This window comes from Manis javanica, chromosome 9 (genome assembly GCF_040802235.1).
Source record: "Manis javanica isolate MJ-LG chromosome 9, MJ_LKY, whole genome shotgun sequence".
In the NCBI taxonomy this organism is placed as follows: Eukaryota; Metazoa; Chordata; class Mammalia; order Pholidota; family Manidae; genus Manis; species Manis javanica.
The window spans coordinates 26358488-26380328 of record NC_133164.1 but is presented as its reverse complement, the minus strand read 5'-3'; the positions used below and the strand labels follow the sequence as shown (position 1 = coordinate 26380328).

The 21841-nt window shown below is 35.1% G+C and overlaps 1 protein-coding gene across 16 annotated transcripts in view; it reads right to left on the bottom strand.

The window, feature by feature from the left end:
* The window catches only part of RBM26 (RNA binding motif protein 26), a 98993-nt gene that overhangs the window by 40994 nt on the left and 36158 nt on the right, over positions 1 to 21841 (bottom strand). For 9 of the 16 annotated variants that reach the window (XR_012121035.1, XR_012121036.1, XM_073212461.1 and 6 more), the window contains exons 2-10: positions 20226 to 20344; positions 19460 to 19596; positions 16439 to 16527; positions 15563 to 15780; positions 13778 to 14038; positions 12787 to 13026; positions 12190 to 12360; positions 11693 to 11848; positions 858 to 969 (exon numbers count right to left, since the gene is read on the bottom strand). Coding sequence is in view for 14 of the 16 variants with exons in the window: in XM_073212461.1 (XP_073068562.1) it covers positions 858 to 969; positions 11693 to 11848; positions 12190 to 12360; positions 12787 to 13026; positions 13778 to 14038; positions 15563 to 15780; positions 16439 to 16527; positions 19460 to 19596; positions 20226 to 20344 (1503 nt within the window). In the remaining 2 variants the exon portion in view is untranslated. The remainder of the gene's footprint in view (positions 1 to 857; positions 970 to 11692; positions 11849 to 12189; positions 12361 to 12786; positions 13027 to 13777; positions 14039 to 15562; positions 15781 to 16438; positions 16528 to 19459; positions 19597 to 20225; positions 20345 to 21841) is intronic. The other 7 variants (XM_017654010.3, XM_017654003.3, XM_017654009.3 and 4 more) reach the window with 3 other exon arrangements.

Here is a 21841-nt window from a genome sequence, read left to right as displayed (position 1 = left end):
CTATTTCTACTTAGAATTCTTAGCAGGACAATTACTAGCACTCTTTTTCAATCAACTGGTATATATTGGTATATATAACCTTTCTCCCATTTCTGTAAAGGCTAGCATACTGAAATGTATTCTACTTTGAAATATTGATTAAAATCTGTCAACGTTCAAACTACAGTCCACATATTTGACACATGAAAAAAGGGACAAAAATAACTCAAAGAAGTTACACTGCTTGCCTTAAATCACAGAATTAAAGGCAGAGCCATAACTAGATATTACCCATTATTAAATGATATTAAGGATCCCAGTGTGTTCCTAGTCTCTCCTCAAAAATGTAAATTTATAAATGAATCACACACTCCAACATTCTGATTCCTTATCTCTTTCTCTGAAGCTCTTCCTCTACAACTTCAGTGCCTATCCAGCTTTCCCCAACCCCCAAAAGATCTATTTCTAGCTCTTAATAGGAATTGCTCACATGATAAAGCCTCCTCCTCTACATGACCCACACTTACTTCCCTAACAACAGGCTCATGACTATCCTTTCTATAAGATAGCATTCTTTAAGATAGCATTTCTATAAGATAGCATTAAAGGACTTGTCTAAGCCTACGGGTATATTTTTGGAGGAGAAAGGAAAATTTTTGTCTTCAATTACCACACCATTTCTATATTGGAAATGTCTTCCAAGTTCCAGGCAAGTAACTTAAAAATTTTTTAAAAACAATTTCCTTTAGTGGTGTGTTGCCTACAGAACAGAATTACACAAATTTTATTTTGAAAGAGAATCTTACACTGTGATAATAAAACTACACCCATCATAAAAATCACTGCACAGTGAAATTCAATTTTTCCTGCCAGCTTACTTATCAAACCAAGTCTTCTTTGTAGGAACTCCAGGCTCCCCAGAACCAATGGTTCTTTTCCTTGACTCGGAATCCACTACTATCCTCATACTGCTTTTATTAGGAGGCTTTTCTGTTTTTAAAGGAAACAAAGAATAGATCAAAATTTTCTGTTTATCATACCTACTTTTTAAAATTCAAACTGAAAACAAACTTCTAGCTTTTTGTACAAATACATGTTTTAAAAGAAATAGAAATAAATGTACATTCAAGTACAGTACCTCACCGATTTTAACTTATTTCTAATTCATACCACACCTCACTAAAGAAGAGACAGTAAATGTCACAGGTCAAATTAAAACATGACTCAGTATGCCACTTTTTTGGAGTGGTAAAATCCATGTCACTGTTCCCATCTGCCATCACCCTCACCACAAATAAGTGCATAAATAAGTAACAAAAAAATGAACTTGAAGTTCTGAGTTCATCCTTGAAACCAAACAATCTGAAAGACTCAAAATTTAACACTAAGCCAATGACCTTTAAGAATTGATAAACTGAGAAGAGCTGTGATTAAAGTGAGTTATCCATTTAAACATCAACACAGTAAAATAAAACAATCTTGATTTAAACAGGTAAATATTGGAGGGATTAAGGATGTTGGTGTGAGAGGTGAGACAGAAATCTCCTCCTAAAACCACAAATAACGTGAAAATATAGTTAATACAACTAATCCTGAAAGAGCAACAGGAAAGAAGGCTATGCCAGACTGCATACACCTGAAGAAAAGAACTGACCTCACGGAACAGGGTAATGCACCAAAGCCATGATCCAGCAGGACCCAAGCTCTTCCCCCATCCCAGCTCACTGGTGGAAGGAAGAGAAACGAGGTGGGGTTGGGGTGGAAGCCTAGAACTGCTGAACACCCAGTCCTGGAGACGTGCTCTGGGAGCACAAACCTACATTACATGGTGCTCTGGAGATTACTGGGATTGGAAAGCTAAGATAGGCAGAATACTTGGAGAGACTGAGATTCCAGCTGCTTGTAGAAAACAGGGATCCACATCTGGCTGCTCTGGGACAAAAGAAAGGTGGGCAGTCTGAGAGACTTCCTAACAGGAAGAGGGCTCCTAAAGGGTCAAAAATTGCACAGAGCTTGGTACTCAGGATAAAGGACAGGTGGACAAAAAGTGTCCAGATGCATTCTCCCCAGCAGATTGGAAATTCAGGAGCTTCATGCGCTTGATCCCCCTGGCTGGTAACACACCTCCAAGTCCCCCCACCATGATAGCAGGTGCAGCACCAACCACCCAGGAGGCACCAAATACCAAACCAGCTGCCCCTCCCTAGTGCTAGGACAGCAAGAGGGAGTCCCCACCTATGCACCTACAAGCACAAAGCTTACAGGCTTGTACTTGCGTGCATGGCCCACTGGCCCTGGCTCTTCCTCCTGACAGACACCAGCACCATTCCCCTGTGACCCCTGACATTGCTCCAGGGGCTGAGCAGCTCCAGATGTAGAACTTCTGAGCACTAGAGGGCGCCACATACAAATATGAAACGTGAAAAGAACATGGTTCAAACCAAAATCCCACAAACACTACAAAGAGGGCCAACTGAAACTGAACTCATTGATCTTTCTGAAAGAGATTTCAAAATAAAAATCATGAACATGCTCATGAGAGTACAGAAAAATATTCAAGAACTCAGGGAAGAATTCAGGAGTGAGATTCAATCACTAAAGAATACACTAACAGAAATGAAACATATGATGGAGGAATTTAAAAGCAGATTAGATGAAGTAGAGGAGACGGTAAATGAAATAGAAATAGAAATTAGAGAAGAGGTATACAAAGAAGCTGAGGCACAGAGAGAAAAAAGGATCTCTAAGAATGAAAGAATATTGAGAGAACTGTGTGACCAATCCAAATGGAACAATATTCGCATTATAGGGGTACCAGAAGAAGAGAGAGAAAAAGGGATAGAAAGGGTCTTTGAGAAGGTAATTGATGAAAACTTCCCCAGCCTGGGGAAGGAGATAGTCTCTCAGGCCATGGAGGTGCACAGATCTCCCAACACAAAGTACCCAAGGAGAACACCACCAAGACATAATAATTAAAATGGCAAAGATCATGGATAAGGACAGACTATTGAAAGCCGCCAGAGAGAGAAATAAGATCACATACAAACGAAAACCCATCAGGCTGTCACCAGGCTTCTCAGTACAAACCTTACAGACCAGACGGGAGTGGCATGATGAATTTAATGCAATAAAGCAGAAGGGCCTCAAACCAAGAATAGTCTATCTTGCAAGATCATCATTTAAATTTGAAGGACGGATTAAGCAATTTCCACATAAGCAAAAGCTGAGAGAATTCAGCACCCACAAACCATCTTGACAGTGAATTTTGGAGGGACTACTTTAGATGGAAGTGTTCCTAAGGTTAAATAGCTGTCACCAGAAGTAATAAAAAGGACTAGACAAAGAGTAGAGAATATGATACCTAATATATAAAGAATGGAGGAGGAAAGAGGGGAAAAAAACTTTATACTGTGTTTATAATAGCATACTAAGTGAGTTAAGTTAGACCCTTAGATAGTAAGGAAGTTACCCTTGAATCTTTGGTATCCACAAATCTAAAGCCTGCAATGGCAATAAGTACATATCTATCAATAATTAACCCAAATATAAATGGTCTTAATGCACCAATCAAAAGCCACAGGGTCACTGATTTGTTAAAAAAATAAGACCCAGTTATATGCTGCCTACAAGAGACTCATTTCAAACCCAAAGACATACATAGACTAAAAGTGAAGGGATGGAAAAAGATATTTCATGCAACTAATAGGGAGAAGAAAGCAGGAGTTGCAGTACTTGTATTAGACAAAATAGACTTCAAAACAAAGAAAGTCACAAGAGACAAAGAAGGACATTACATAATGATAAAGGGGTCTATCCAACAAGAGGATATAACCATTATAAATATCTATGCGCCCAACACAGGAGCACCTACATATGTGAAACAAATACTAACAGAATTAAAGGGTGAAATAGAATGCAATGCATTCATTTTAGGAGACTTCAACACACCACTCACTCTAAAGGACAGATCAACCAGACAAAAAATAAGTAAGGAGACAGAGGCACTGAACAACACATTAGAACAGAGGGACCTAACACATTACAGAACACTGCACACAAAAGCAGCAGGATACACATTCTTGTCAAGTACACATGGATCATTTTCCAGACTAGATCATATACTAGGCCACAAAAAGAGCCTCAGTAAATACAAAAAGACTGAAATTATACCAACCAGCTTCTCAGATCAAAAAGGTATGAAACTAGAAATAAACTATGCAAAGAAAATGAAAAAGCCCACAAACATATGGAGGTTTAACAACATGCTCATAAATTATCAATGGATCAATGAGCAAATAAAAACAGAGATCAAGCAATATATGGAGACAAATGACAATAATAACTCAACACCGCAAAATCTGTTGGACGCAGCAAAGGCCATACTAAGAGGGAAGTATACTGCAATATAGGCCTACCTCAGGAAACAAGAACAATCCTATATGAACAGTCTAAACTCACAATTAATGAAACTAGAAAAAGAAGAACAAATGAGGCCCAAAGTCTGTAGAAGGAGGCACATAATAAAGATTAGAGGAGAAATAAATAAAACCAAGAAAAATAAAAAAATAGAATCAATGAAAGCAAGAGCTGGTTCTTCAAGAAAATAAACAAAATAGATAAACCCCGAAATAAGACTCATTAAGTAAAAGAGAGTCTACAAACATAAACAGAATCAGAAATGAGAAAGGAAAAATCACTACAGAAACAGCAGAAATACAAAGAATTATGAGAGAATACTTGGAAAATTTATATGCTAACAAGCTGGATAACCTACAAGAAATGGACAACTTTCTAGAAAAATACAACCTTCCAAGGCTGACCCAGGAAGAAAGAGAAAATCTGAATAGACCAAATTACCAGCAAGGAAACTGAATTGGTAATCAAAAATCTACCTAAGAACAAAACTCCTTGGCCAGATGGCTTCACCACTGAATTTTATCAAACATTTAATGAAGACCTAATGCCCATCCTCCTTAAGTTTTCCAAAAAGTAGAAGAGGAGGGAATACTTCCAAACTCATTCTATAATGAGGCCAGCATCACTCTAATACCAAAACCAGGCAAAGATACCACAAAAAAAGAAAATTTTAGACCAATATCCCTGACAAACATAGTTGCAAAAATACTCAACAAAATATTAGCAAATCAAATTCAAAAATACATCAAAAAGATCATCCATCATGATTAAGTAGGATTTATTCTAGGAATACAATAGAAAATCCATCAATATCACCCACCACATCAACAAAAAGAAGGGCAAAAACCACATGATCATCTCCATAGGTGCTGAAAAAGCATGAAAAATTCAACATCCATTTATGATAAAAACTGAACAAAAAGGGCATAGAAAGCAAGTACCTCAACATAATAAAGGCCATATACGACAAACCCATAGCCAACATCATACTTAACATCAAGAAGCTGAAAGCTTTTCCTCTAAGATTGGGAACAAAACAAGGATGCCCACTCTCCCCACTTGTATTTAACAAAGTTCTGGATGCCCTGGCCATGGCAATTGGACAACACAAAGAAATAAAAGGCATCCAGATTGGTAAAAAAGTTAAACAGTCCCTGTTTGCATATGACATGATATTGTACATAAAAAACCTAAAGAATCCACTCCAAAATTACTAGAACTAATGTCTGAATTCAGCAAAGTTGCAGGATACAAAATTAATAGAAATCTGTTGCATTCCTATACACTCACGATGAAGTAGCAGAAAGAAAAATCAGGAAAACAATTCGATCCACAATTGCATCAAAAAGAATAAAATACCTAAGAATAAACCTAACAAAGGAAGTGAAAGACCTGTACCCTGAAAACTACAAGACACTCATGAGAGAAATTAAAGAAGATACCAATAAATGGAAATACATCTGTTGGTCATGGATACGAAGAAGTAATATTGTCAAAATGGCCATCCTACCTAAAGCAATCTACAGATTCAATGAAATTCCTATGAAAATACCAACAGCATTCTCCAATGAACTAGAGCAAATAGTTCTAAAATTCATGTGGAACCACAGAAGACCCCAAATAACCAAAGCAAGTGAGGAGGAAGAACAAAGCTGGGGGGATTATGCTCCCTAACTTCAAGCTCTACTACAAAGCCACAGTAATCAGGACATTTTGGTACTGGCACAAGAACAGACCCATAGACAATGGAACAGACTAGAGAGCCCTGATATAAACCGAAGCATATATGGTCAATTGATATATAATAAAGAAAGCATGGACATACAACGGGGAAATGACAGGCTCTTCAACAACTGGTGTCGGCAAAACTGGACAGTTACATGTAAGAGAATGAAACTGGATTATTGTCTAACCCCATACACAAAAGTAAACTCAAAATGGATCAAAGACCTGAATATAAGTCATGAAACTATATTCTTAGAAGAAAACATAGGCAAAAATCTCTTGAATATAAACATGAGCAACTTTTTCCTGAACGCATTTCCTCAGGCGAGGGAAACAATTGCGAAAAATGAACAAATGGGACTACATCAAGCTAAAAAGCTTCTGTACAGCAAAGGACACCATCAGCGGAACAAAAACACATCCTACAGTATGGGAGAATATATTTTTAAATGACATATCTGACAAAGGGTTAACATCTAAAATATATAAAGAACTCACATGCCTCAACACCCAAAAAGCAAATAACCATATTAAAAAATGGGCAGAGGATATGAAAAAACAATTCTCCATAAAAGAAACTCAGGTGGCCAATAAGCACATGAAAAGATGCTCCACATCACTAATTATCAGGGAAATGAAATTTAAAACCACAATGAGATATCACTTCACACCAGTTAGGATGGCCAACATTGAAAAGACTAGGAACAACAAATGCTGGTGAGGATGTGGAGAAAGGGGAACCCTCCTACACTGCTGGTGGGAATGTAAATTAATTCAACCATTGTAGAAAGCAGTATGGAGGCACCTCAAAAAACTAAAAATAGAAATACCATTTGACTCAGGAATTCCACTCCTAGGAATTTACCCAAAGAATATAATTTCTCAGATTCAAAAAAGACATATGCACCCCTATGCTTATTGCAGCACTTTTTACAATAGCCAAGATATGGAAGCAACCTAAGTGTCCATCAGTAGATGAATGGATAAAGAAGATGTGGTACCTACACACAATGGAATACTATTCAGCCAAAAGAAAAAAACAAATCTACCATTTGCAACAACATGGATGGAGCTAGAGGTGAAATAAGCCAGGCAGAGAAAGACAAGTACTAAGTGATTTCCCACATTTGTAGAGTGTAACAACAAAGTAAAACTGAAGGAACAAAACAGCATGAGACTCAGAGACTCCAAGAAGGAACAAGTGGCTACCAAGGGGGAGTAGTGGGGGAGGGCAGGTGGGAAGGGAGGGATAATGGGATGGAGGGGTATTATGATTAGTATACATGGTATGTGTGTGGGGGTTATAGGGAAGACAGTGTAGCACAGAGGAGACAAGTACTGACTCTGTGGCATCTTACCACACTGATGGACAATGACTTCAATGGGATATGGGGGGGAACTCAATAATATGGGTGAATGAAGTAACCACATTGTTTTTCATGTGAAACCTTCATAAGAGTGTATATCAATGATAGTTTAATAAAAAAAGAAAAACATAAAGTTCTAGAGAGAAATAGATAAATAATGAAAAGGTAAATATTCAAAATTGAAATGTACAAAAGAGTTATAAGTTATCTTCTACTTTTAAGATTTCATGTTTATTTAAATGGAGTTTGACATAGTACATTTAGCCTTTTATTACCAAATGACACCAAAGCTTAAAACATGAGAAGACTTTTCTGCATAGAAAAATGTTATTTTAAAATTCCTTTTTTAAAGATGGCTATATCTTATTCTCATTACTTCTAAATACATAACTAACTAAAGGAACTTAGAATCCACGCAGGACATCATATCAATAACTCTATTACCTCATCAACTCTACTCTGAGGACCATTCTTAAATTTCTACCTGTGTGGTTTTCTCTGGCCATCTTACTCTGAAAATCGGGTTTCACAAAAGTCACTGTGTATTAAGTACAATTGTCTTCATATTAAAAGGCCTTTTAAAATCTTAAATTGTTTTATGAATGAAACCACCATTTTCCTAATCATTTGATTTCTGACTGCCCATATTTCTTCAACTCATCTTGAATATATTTCCTCTCACTTCCACCCACACAACCTTGATACAAACTTGCACTACTTTCACCTAGGCTACTGCCCTAACTGTGCTTCTGCTATCTCCCACTGGACATTTCTACTCATGTGCTAGGGACACCACAAATTAAACATTCCAAAACTAACTTTATCTTCCTACCAAATCTGTTTTTCCTCTCAATGAATATTAGCACCTGTCCAATTATCCAGAGCAAAAACCTGGTGTCTTTAATTTCATCCTCTCGTTTCCCCCATTCTAAGTCTCACAATCCAGTAAATTACAAGTGTTGTCACAATTCTTTCCACTAAACTTAGATCTTGCACTTTGCCATGTTAACTACCCTAGGGAATTACTAGCTACTGTCATCTCTCTTCTAGAATTGTTCAAGTGACTTTTAAATGGCCTCTTACCTCCCTCCACATCCTATCCTTCTGTTCCAGTTACAAAGTTCTTTCAGTTTCTTATAGTATTATAGGGTATATTTGCTTTATCTATGCCCTTTCTCTGGCTAACTGATTTATCCTACAACTCCATAGCAGTTTAAGTAGAAACATTCAGTATCTACCACTGGTGATGTTCACAGCACACTGCAGTATCTTTGCCTAAGGTGTCTTCACAGGAGTCTTGCAACAGGATTTTTGGCCTTATTCCTGCCTCCCAAGGCTAGTTCACTGGCCCTTTTGGACAGTCTTTGAGCTATCCAATATCCCTTCCTATCTGAAAATGTTTTTCATCTGAAGGTTCACAAAGGGGGGCAGTGATGTTTTTTTCTCCAGGAGTTCTGACGTGTTTGCTCCAGCTCATCTGTATTCTTTTACTCAGATTCTTTCACTGCTATTTATAGCTGACCCTTGAACAATCTAAGGGGTTAGGGGTGCCAATCCCTCACACAGTTGAAAACCCAAATATAACTTTTGACTCCCCAAACACTTAACTACAAATAGTCTAGTGTTGACAAGAAGCCTTACCAATAACATACAGTTGGTTAACACATATTTTGTATGTTGCATGTATTATATACTATAGTCTTACAATAAAGGAAAAAATTTTTTAATTGTCACAAATACCAAATTTTCCAATATATTTATTGAAAATATATTGAACCTGCACAGTTCAAACCCATGTTGTTCAAGGGTCAACTGTATTTAAAAGAGGGATTATTAAAAACACAGAAGCAAGTTCCCCTTGGTATACAGTTAGCAAATGTGACTATTAGTTCTTGGGACTGTTTTCCCCCAATATCCTTTTAATAAATTATTTTTCTAATTAAAATTTTCAGCACTGGTTTTATTCATGGCAAATAGAAAACTACGCTGCCCTTCTTCCTACCTATATCCAATTAAGGGAGCATCCATCAAATTCTCTACCTCCTTAGAAAATGCTAAGAAATGTTATCAGGGCCTCTAGGTCACTTTTACATTAGTAATTAAAAAGCACCAAAGGGTCTAAATTGTTTTCATTTGTTTAATGATAATTCCCTGTCAAGTTTAAAGTATGATGCTTAAAAAGATGTAATAGTCTAAACATCACAGTATTTTTTGAAAGTCATAAAAAATAAGTCATAAAAATCACATAATAACCTATGATGATTTCAATCAAGGCCACCTATAGGCTGTAAGAAATTATGATAATTACATAACAAGCAATTTTATAACCTCTTAATTATGTATCTGTATTAGGACCCTAAATCTCAAATCTAAAGGGCAACAGATGAGAACATTCTGGGAGGAGGACTGAAACAATTTAAGAAAATAGAAGTATAGATAAATACCCAATGTAAGTGGATTGTTAAATTAGTTCTGTGGTACATAAAAACAGTATTAATGGAAAATATATTCCTAAACCAGCTCACAAAAGTAGTATGTAATGAATCTAAAGAATGGTACTAAAAGTAATCTGTGTAAATGATTCTATAGGAAAAGCATATAAATTTCTAAGTAGGTATACCAGACATTTATAGGGTGACCTCCTTTTAAATTGTAACTACATGCATGTGAAGCTAAAATTACTGTAACTCCATGTTCTACATGGTTAAAATTTATACACTAGGGGTTTCATCCCTCTTCCTTCTCTCGAGCACCAACACAAAAAACTGGCCTGGCATTGGAATGGATCTAATCAATCATGATATGTAGCAGCATGTATTTATGTGTTTCCAAAGCAATAAGGTAAGAGAAAAAATGAACTGATGTGGGAGGTTCCAGTAAGAACAAGGGCTATTGGTATGATGAAAAGAAAATAAGGGCTAAGTACTGACTCAAAGAAGGAAGTTTTCTCTGAACTAGACAGGTAGGTAAGACTTGGAGGATCAATAGCTACAATTACAAATAACCTTATATCCCATATCCCTTACATAGAAACTGTCAAAAAATCTTTTCTGTTGTTAATATTAACATTAGAATGACTCAAGGAGAATTTAAAAAGTGCGAGGGAAAGGGGGCATCCACTTGGAATATTGCCCTGTGATCTCAAAGAGGATATAAACTAAAATGCATATAAACTAAAATGTTCCTCACACTTCCATCACAGAAAAGTTCTTAACACCCTCAAGATATATGGTCAGAATCTGACAGCTTCCAATGAATAAAAAAATGCAAAACACAAGTAATCACAAGTTCCCTAAGCTACACTGGGCATGGACTGCTGTTTCTTTAAGTAAACTGGACTTCTGTGATTGATGAGGCAGGATTGCATGATTCTTTTCTTTGACTAGGAAAAAAAAAAAAAAAAAAAAAGACAGCAAATAAAGACTTAAAGACAATGGAATTTCAAAGTTAGAGGAAGTAGTTAGGGAAAAAGATACACTTTTACTCTCCTACACAGAAATTTCTGTATGTCCCTACATAGAAAAATCCCTCAGTTCCCTATACTAAATATTATCTGTTGCAAATGCTTCATCTTTCAAATCAATGTGAAGTCTCTCCCTCCCCTGAACCTTCGTATCAATTTGTATCTCTATTACAGCAATTTTGCTGACCCAGCTTGTGACTGTGGTCTAAACTCTATCTTCTTTTCCTGTTCAGAAATTCTACCAAAAAGTCCATCTCCTCTAGGAACTTATAAAAGGTAGTGTCACTTCTTAAAACATAATTCCTTTTGCTTAAAATATTAAAAGCAATCCATATTAAATTCTAAGATGTCAGAAATAAAAAACACATATAAAGTATAAGTCTGTACAGCTAATTTCATTATCCAAATTACAAAAAAATCTTGTCTTTAGGAATTAAAGCATTACTCTCAAGATTACAATGAGCCAATTAAGACTGCAAATGACAGAAACACCCCAAAAAAAAGCTACTTAGTAAGCTTTGGGAAGCTCTTTCCTCCTTGGATGGTAGAGTAAGTGTCACCAATACCACAATTAGGGAACCACACATTACCTTTTCTCTTTGGGGAGGCCGAAGGATCCAAAGAACAAATATAATCACCACCCCTTACTTAACCCCAAAAAATGCAGGAACATATTCTTTATAAACATTTTGCTATTCTTGATATTATAAAAATAACAGGAAGAAAAGATTAATCATAGTACCTCTGGGTGGCAAATCCATATCCCCTGACGTTAGTCCTATCAAGTTAGGCCTTTGGGCATGCACTCTGTGTCTGTACATAGGTCTGGAAGTGTTTGTTATGCTTGGGGCTTCAGGATTATAGCCATCTGTGTCATATGTATCTGGTAATACAAAAACTGTAATTAAAAAACAATTATAAAACTCCACTTGGTAGTTTTTTATACTGATAACAGAAAAAGTAAACCATATAACATACTACTAATATCTAACTTAGATGTCTTATATATATTTAAAAGAAAACTTAGTTTTATAGAAATAAGAATGTTATTAAAAAGAAAATATAACTTTAAAAAAATTATGACTGAGGACTTACATTTAATGTATATTTATCATGTCTACATTTTATTCTATATAGTTTTAGAAAGAAAAACCTGACAGAGTAATTCAGTCTCTAGACATTTAAACTCCTCATCTAAAACTATATTACATTACAAAGTAGAGAGGGTCCAAACTGCACCTGCAGTGAAAAGAGAGGGTGGAGCAGGAGGTGGCTGGTGATGAATGCCAGTTGTTACTACAGTAGGAACAGAACTGGTTGCAGAATTTGGGGGAGCATCCATGCCAGATGGCTGCAAAGGAGGAAGTGGAGGTGGTGGTCCTGTCAAAACCAAAGAATAAGAAATATCATCTGGAAGTAAACAAATAAAATAAGTTATTATATATCCAAACATGATATTCTCATATATCAGTCAAACTATCAACACTATCATCAAACAGCAAGCTCTTATAACTCTATCAGTTTTTTTCAGAGAAAATATCCTTTAAGATGTTCTAAAACAGGTCTGTCTTAAGCTCTAAAGGACTACAGGCAGTTGCTATATACCAGGGACATGCACAAATGAGGGCTACTCCAAGCTATAGCAATCCATAGGTTTGGCATAGCCTGTAAAGTGGTGGGTATATGCTAAATGGGATTAACTTGCTCTTCATTTCTAGAAGGCATCTACAGAATTAGTTCAGATACTTTTAACAAAAGCAAGCATCAATTTATTCACTTTTTTAAAAAGACTATTAATGGACAGATAAGCACTGGCAATAAGCACTATTTACTTACCTGTAACAGGTGGTAGACTGGGGGGTAATGGGCCTGGTGGTGGCACTGGAGGTCTCAGATTCACAGGGGGGGGTGTAAGAATTGGTGGAGGTGGGGGTAGTCCGGGGGGAGGTGGTCCTTCAACAACGGGAGGCTGTGCTGGGAAAGGCAGCATACCAGGAAGATTCACATCTTCTACAACTACTGGGTCACTTCCATGATCAAAAGGGCACATGTCTCCTCTCATGCAGAAACCCTTTTCTGTGATGAAGAATAATTAGAAATATGAAAAGTGCTAGACACATAAATTTTCTCTTACAAAAGATCTTTTAAAATAGGACTATTTTTAATATTGGGCAAGTATAATAAATGATATCAAGAGTCACCTACTAATTTCCAGTTATATAAAATACTTATCAAGTAGATAATATAGCTAACATACACACTAAAAAAAAAAATCACCAAAATAAAATGAGTATACCAAGCCAGCAAGATGATATAAAACTTACATATTTTTTGTCATATGAAACATCTCCTTTATTTAAATATTTCACTTAAAACTTTAAGGAATATTGAAACTACAGCTTTAATACAATTTATAAAACTTTTATGGTAAAGCCTTAACAGTCTTCAACTCATTTATAAAATTCTTAGGTGATATTCACATTTCTAGGTTCTACTTACATGACACCATTCGTTTCTAAAGAAGTGAGTTTTGTTAAGAGTATTTCAGTAGCAGATTCTCTAATAACTCAGTAGATATTACTCTTGTTTTGATACACTCCAAAAACATACTGATTTACATGCAAATAAAATAACCTTATTTGATTAAGGTCAGTGGTGATTAAGGAAGGCTTCAATAATATTGAGGAAGTCATTAAATGCTTAAGACTAATTTCCCACTATTTCCAACAGGTTAAATCTTTGAGTAACTGTGTGCAATCTAAACTTGCAAAATTTAGCAAGCTGAAAATATTAATTCAATAATTCCTGAAACAGTTGAAAGACTTACCATCATAGTCTCTACAGCGTTTCTTTGGCATTGGTGGTCTAACATAAGAGTTATGGTCCACTTGGTCCTCATGAAATTCAGACCAACTTTCGGTAGTGTTATTACCATGATGAGTAGGAGCAATTACTGTAATAGTGCTGCTCAAAGTAGGTACAGGGTAATGACCAGATGAAATATTAGGTACTGAAGAGACTGGAGTATAATTGTTTTCTAGTGGATCTGTTCTCTCCAGGTCATATTTAGGTTTTACCAGATCCCTTTCTGCAACAAAATACAAACGACTTATAAAGTTTATTAAAAAAAAAAAATCCATATCCCAGATCTAAGAAATAGAGATATTTTTGCTAAACATAGAGAAAATGTTCATATTTTACACAAGCCTCCTTTTCTTTTAAAACTTTTCAATGAACAATGTTCCTAAATAAGCTTTTTTTTTCATTATCACCTATAAAACTACACACAAAGTTGCTGTATGTATTATTTTGTTATTAATGAACTTTTTGTTAGAGTTCTGTTTATCGTGAAGAGATTTTTTTAGTTTTCTTCATTGCAATCTTAGCATGCTTACGAAAGAAAATATGCAAAAAAATATGGTTATTTTTTCTGTGATGAACGTTTAGTTGTCATCCATCTAAAGATCCTAGCATGACTTTTTACAATGAACACTATCGAAGATGAAAACAGATGAGCAAAGACAAGAAAGGAGTTCGTGTTAAATATGAACAAAAAAATTAACTGGGCTATATATATGGTCCTAACAAAGGAAAAAAGATATTAAAGAGATTATTTAAGTAAAGCAATGTGCAAAGAGGACTCGTACATCAAAATCATAGGGGGAAAACATCTAAGAAAAGACTAACAGAGAAGTACAGGGCTTATAAAAAGTCTACAGATATTTCTGTACAATAAAGATGGCAAGGGTAGCAAACATCACGCTTAGTGAAAATGTTTTACTCAAAGGTGCTTAAGTTATTTTATTGCCTACAATATCTTCCTTCAGATTATATATAATGGAAGAAAAATTACACATGTCGGAAATAACATGCTCTTGCAAATGTACACATCAAAAATAAAAATTTTTAATTGTTTCAGTTTTGAGGCATTAAGTGACATATAAACTGAACAGATTTAAAGTATACTATTTAATAAATTTTGATCTTTGTATACAATTATGAAATCAAATATCACAATAAAAATATACATACTATACATATTCATCACCCCCAAATATATCCTTGTACCCCATGATAATCCACCCATCCTTTATTCCATCTCAGGCAACTACTAATTTTTTTCTGTCATCAAAATAGTTTGCATTTTCTAAAATTTTATATACATATATATACTCTCTTTGGCTTCTTTCATTCAGAATAATTATTTTGAGATTCATCCATTTTGTTACATGTGCAGAAATATATTTTCATTCCTCTTCAGTAAATACCTAAAAGGGGACTAGCTAGGTGTTTTGGTAAGTATATATTTAACATTTTTAAAGATACAGTCAGTGTTTTCCAAAGAGTTCCAGTTTATCTCCATCCTTACCAAAATTGGATAAAGTCAGTCTTCTTAATTTTAGTCATTCTGATGGATATGCAGTGGTAATTCACTTTTTAATTTGCATGAAATAAAATTTTTTAAAGAAATTTTTCAAAAGCATTCACTTGGACCACAAAACATATCAAAATAGAAAAAAAACTGACAAAACAATTTTTAAAATCCTCAAATATGGAGTTTTTTCACAATAGAACAATGTCAACCAAAATACACATGCTGTGGATTACTTACCCCTGCTTCGCGTTCTGCTTCTGCTTCTCGTCCTGCTTCTATCCCTATCCCTGTCACGAAGCCTCTCTTTACTCCAACTTCGACTCCGACTCCTGCTGTAACTACGACTTCGCCCTCGTCTCCGGTTGTACCGGTCTCTGTATGAATCTCTTCGAGGAGGGTTTCGATCATAATCTCGTTTGCGAGAACGATCATCTTTTTTCCTCTCATCACGACTTCTAACAAAACAAATGATCACTTCTACATAAATAATTTTTAAGTGGATACAGAAAAAACTGTAAATGTAAGTCTTACTTAAATATTGTAACATCATGATTATTTTATCTCACCACCAAAACACAGGAAACTCAAACAAATTAAAAAGAAACATGATATGCTTAAGTAGTCTACAACTCCTTCAAAAGAAAAAAAACCCTCCTAAAGTCTTAATCCTGAAACTTATACACAAAGTCATCTAAACATTTAGGCATCTATGTATGTCTATAGTACATGTTGTCTTGAAATACAGTCTCATACTTAGAGGCACATAGCACACATATTGCACTCTAAACACCTTCAGAGCCTTAATGGGATAAATAATTTATTCACACAAAAGGGAAACTGAGCAGAAATAGTCTCATGTGAAGATTTCACTGGGATTTGATGTTAGGAATAAAAATAATACCTAATATATGCCAAGCACTATACTAAATCTCACTTTCAGAACCTACAAATCTGACCTAGATATTCTTGGTAAAAAAGACTGAATTACACTTCCCTAGAACAGTAAAAGAGTAGGTATTACTTGCCCTTATGTAAAAAAATAATCAAGCCTAAACATTCATACAAAAGATAATCCATGTCTAAACATTAAATATGGTTCAATGAATCATTCACCTATTTTCTCTGTATCGGGAGCTTGACTGGGGAGGACTGTGATTTAGCCTTCTGGAGAACTTCTTCTCTCTCTCTTCCTCCTTTGTGATCTAATAAACAGACAAAAACATGTGTAAGTTTAGCAACAGTTATTCCTTGCCATGTTACTATTTAAATGATTTAACTGACAATAAAATACAGGAGTGAAATGGTCTTCTAAAAAAGCACTCAAACGAAGTAAGTTTCTCTTTTAAGTGCAATCATTTAACCATAAAAGATGCTTGCTGAAGTTAAGATGAATGCTAAAGAAGAAACTCATACATGCTGACCCTACAGTAGTAAACTGAGAAAACACTTTAAGCAAGTATCCTTATTTTAACCTTATTAGGGGAAAGCTAATTTTATCCCTCGCAACATACATTCATGTTTGTTTCATGGATTTCGTCTAGCACCAAACACATTAGGGAATGTAAGAGAATGCACTAGGACTAACCAACTCATAGAAACGGAACATTTGAGAAAACAATAACAGTTCTCCAGTTTCTCACAGAAGAATGGCAGCCCCAAATTCCTCTTTTCTACAAGGGGCCTCCATTCACATAGAAAGCAACCATGGAAAACATTGTTTAGTGCCACTTTCTCTAGGCTAGTATTTTCCATGCTCTACTGACCAGAACACTGGTACTATAGGAAATTAGAAGATGTTACTAGAAAGAAAAGGATTTAGGGAATCAACAAACTCAGGAAATACTGAACAAGTGGTTTCTGTAAATATGAGAGGGTGCAAGACTGCATTCTTAAAAAGAACCCTAAGATATTCTGATACAACTAGTATACAAATAGTATAACATGTCTCAGTTTAGGCCAGTTGTTGCAGCTTCCCTTTCAGTAAGAGCATCTCACTGTCAAAAATGTCCCACACTGGATGATAAATTATATGGAAATCCTATCAACATACCATAATTTATTTACGTTTTTCCCACTGATGGAAGTTCGGGTTGGTTCCAGACTATCAACAGACTAAAAGACTGAGAAATGCTGCTTAAAACCTTCTTTTACCAGTTTACCTTTTTTACATATCAATATTTTAGTTTTCTTCTCATGCACTTTCACCCTCAATCCACCACCCAAAAAAACTGGGCACAAATAAAACCCTCCTGATGCAGTTTTTGCCTTCTCTTTGCCTCAATGCACCCTTGTGAGTAATTTACATTGACAGATCATCAGGTATTCCGTAGTACAGGCTCAAATGGGAACTGTTACTACCGCACCGCATTTTAAATCCAGACTGCCACCTGATGTTTTAATAGTTCTGAAAGATCAGGAATCAACAGCCTTCACAACTGGTCAAGAAAAATGTGGTAAAGTACTACATCAACAAATGTAAGACTAAGGCTTCACCACTAATTCATTCTGGGGAAGACTTCTTACTGCTTCTCAAACCAAAACCTCATTAACTTACTAAAGATTTAATAATTAAAATGTAATTCATTTTAGTAAAAATCTGGAACCAACCCAAACTTCAATCAGTGGGAAAAAGTTAAATAAATTATTGTAAGTCTCTATGTGGCATAATCATTTGCCAGCACAATATCCACTATCCTTTTCTTCCTCATTAACAGAACTCTAATACTGTTAGATATGAAATATGCATTATAAAATTATGTCTGTTATTCCTCTGCAGAAATGATAGGGGTATTTTGTGTGTGTGTGTGTGTGTAACTACATACATATACATGTGTGAAAATATGTTTAGCTATACAGAGTTAAAAATATATTTGAGAATTATTATATACATATATACATATTATTACATAATAAACACATATTACTTATATTATCTGTACAAAAGGAGTATGGAGAGAAAAAAAAAGCAAAAGTCACAACCATGTCTTCCACCACACAACAATCTCTCAACAATAATGGCAACTACCATTTAATGAGACCCTATGTGGCACACACTATGCCAGATGCTTTGCATTTATTATTCTTCATACTCTGTAATACTTCCATTTTAAGCTGAATAAACTAAGGCTCAGGAAGATAATGTTCTCAAGGTCACAAAGCAGTGAATGGTAAAGCCGAACTTTTAATCAAGATTTGTCTGACCTAAAATTAGGCTAAGACCTAAAGCTAGACTAAATGCAGAAAAACACAGCTTAACTGCCAATTATTTTTGCAGGAATTACAACATTTAAACATCAAATTGAAGAGAAGCATTATATGATTATTAAACAAGAATGATAATCTTGTATAAAAGGTAAACAACTTCAAAAACCTCTCAAAGTATGAAGTCTTTTTCATTGCCCTGTGAAAGCCCTTTTGACTACTTTAAAAGTTCCTTACAAAATCCCTGTAGGACAGAGGCAAAGAGATCTACTATCTCATTATATTCGCAGAACACAGATGTAAGAGTCCACAGCTATAAGATACTGTGCAAAAGAGTTAAAAGCAGGCCTGAGACTGCCACCCCTCAAAAGCCCTGGACGCAAGGTAGCGACTTGGCTGGCATCTGCAAACTGATTTCTGGAAGGTTCCTGTGATTTCCTGATAATAACAGCTCCCTATGCCTGAACTGTTTGGTGTGAAAAATATAGTTTATGCTGAATACCTGCTTTCCTCCCAGAAGTCTGGAGTTTTGGTTCACATTAGACAAAAGATACCTATGTGACCAGCCCTAAATAAAAACCCTAGGCACTGAGACTCAAATGAGCTTCCCTGGTTCACACATACTGTCACTACTGATTATGTGCATCCTGTGTGACTCCACTGGTAAAGGTCTCTGGAAGCCTACAACTGTTTTTCCCCAGACTTTGCACTAAATGCTTTTTCCCTTTGCTAATTTTGCTTTGTATTCTTTCACTATAAGAAATCACAGCCATTTGCGTATGACTACATACTCAGTCCGGTGAGTGCAACTAATGAAATCAAACCTGAAGGTGGTTTGCAGATTCCCAACACAGATACAGAATATAAAACTCAGGTTTCTATTATTCCTTATATGTTTTTAAAGAATATGTAAGGTTTAATGCAAATCTTTACCTCTTCTTTTTTTATATCTTTTTCCTGGTGTTGAAAAAATTCTACCTTTAGGCTTCCTGATGATGGTTGCTCTGGAGGAGGTAGATAACTCTTTGTATTCACAGCATCAAAAAGTTTTTCCACAAATATTTGTGTCTCTAAAAATAAAATAAAAAATCATAGATTAGAAGACATTTGCTAAGATAGTAATTCCACCTCTACATATCATACTTTGGTATGATGAAATATATCTTTGGTGAAATATACCTTGACTTCTATAAATCTACAAATTATACCAAGAACAAATATCCCAACCAGTGTGCCACAGCATAAGCCCTGTAGGTAAGAGTGATACATTCAATTTTCAGGGCAATGGAGACTAGAGTGGCCAGAGCTTCTGGGCCAGCTGCTTCCAGCCACAACTAGACTCCATGTCTCCTACCCAGGGCGCCAAAACCAAATATTATCATTATTAAGATGCTGGCAAAGTGAAAAAAAGTTAAGCATTCAGAGTAGTTTCCTAAGCAATACTATCTTTAAATAAACAAGCATTTTTTTCTTAATCTTTTAAGAAAAAATTAGCATGCTTAAAGGAAGAGCATTAAGAACATTAATGAAAGGCTTCCATTATAAATAATGGAGTTATGGATATAATCAGCAATGATATTGTTTGTTCAACTTTGTTACAATTAGAGCTTATCTCTTACTGAGTTCCTTTAATATGGTGGATAATCTTATTTAAATAGCTTATTACAATAAAGCAGTATTTTTAAATCAAAGACCTTACCTTTTTGAAGAAATACATCCAGTTGATCAATACACAATGCCTTTAATTCTTTTTCACTTTTGTCTTTCTTTACCAAAGCCAGAACATATTTTGCGAGGGCTGATGGATCTGCATCACAGCTGAAAAAATCAGTGTTTAAGGGAAATTAGTCATAGACAAATGCACATTCTACAAATTCCAGTTACAAACCGACTTAGTACGATGAAGTGCATTAATATATGTAAAAAGCACCTGGCCATTGGAAAGCAATGAATATAGGTTCTCCTTTATATTAATATACTTTACATGATGGATGTAGTCAATACTAAGCATGTTTCTAATATATAGTAAGACGTGTATTAAACATTAGTAGGCTTCATTATTTTTTTAAAAGGAAGCTTAACAGAGTAAAAACATCAAAACATCAAAAACTAGTATGACCAGTGATACCAATAGAAGTACCAAAAGGTTTTTTCACCCCAGAACTAGATAACAGCCAAGAAAACCCTGAGAGGGCAATAAAGTAAAACTTGAAAACATGCCACACTGCATATTATTTTAGTAACAGAGAAAGTCCAGAAATTATATACAAGAATTTAGATTTTATAAAGGTGACATCCAAGTCAATGAGGAAGAGATGAACTTATGCAGTAAGTAGTACTGAAATTAACTTCTTGGCCTATCTTTAAAAAACTAAGCTGGATCCATAACTTATTCCATATGTCACAATAAATATAAAACTGTAAAAACATTAAGCCATTAAAATATAAGAAGAAAACAAGAAAGTTATTTTATAACTCAGGAGTAATGAAGACCTTTTGAATTATGACAGAAAATATATCCCAAGAGTAATCTGATTATACAAAAGAAGCAAAAACTTCAGAATGAAAAGAATCAAAACACAAACGAGAAAGAAGTTCAAATTGCTTAGCACATTACAAAAGGTGAATTCTCCTATCAGTCAGTAAGACCAACACCTTAAGAGAAAAAAAAGACAAAGGATATGAATAGATACTAAACAGAAATAGAAATAATGACTCTTAAATACAAGTAAAAATACAACCTCACCCACAAAAGAGATTCAAACTTAAGCCATATTGAGATACCATTTTTCACTTATAAAGGTGGCAAAATCTCAAAATATGAAAATATATTCTGGAGGTAAGACTATAGGGAAATAAGCAGTTTTCATACACTGTGGGTACTGCAAATAACTGGCAGCCCACAGGGTATGGCAGTGTGAAGGTCACAAATGCCAACTGATTCACCAATTCTATTATGAATTTACAGATACAGTTACATATTCAAAACGGCATATATAAAGTCATTCATTGGCACAATGATTATACAATCAAAATTATGCAAATTTCCATTTACAGGGAACTAGAAAAAGAAACTACACTAAATCTACATATGGGAATGGCGTACAGCAAAAGGACACAAGAATGAGGAAGTGTTCATATCACAGTTACTTTCATATCAACAAAACAAGGTAAAAAAAGGTGTATGAAATATATGTGGGGAAAGAGAAATTATATATTTGGATTGGCTGATGACTGAATAATAAATATGTGGAAATATAAACAAATAACTATAGTTACTTGTTTGGGGGAAGTGGGTACTGAGAACAAGTGAAG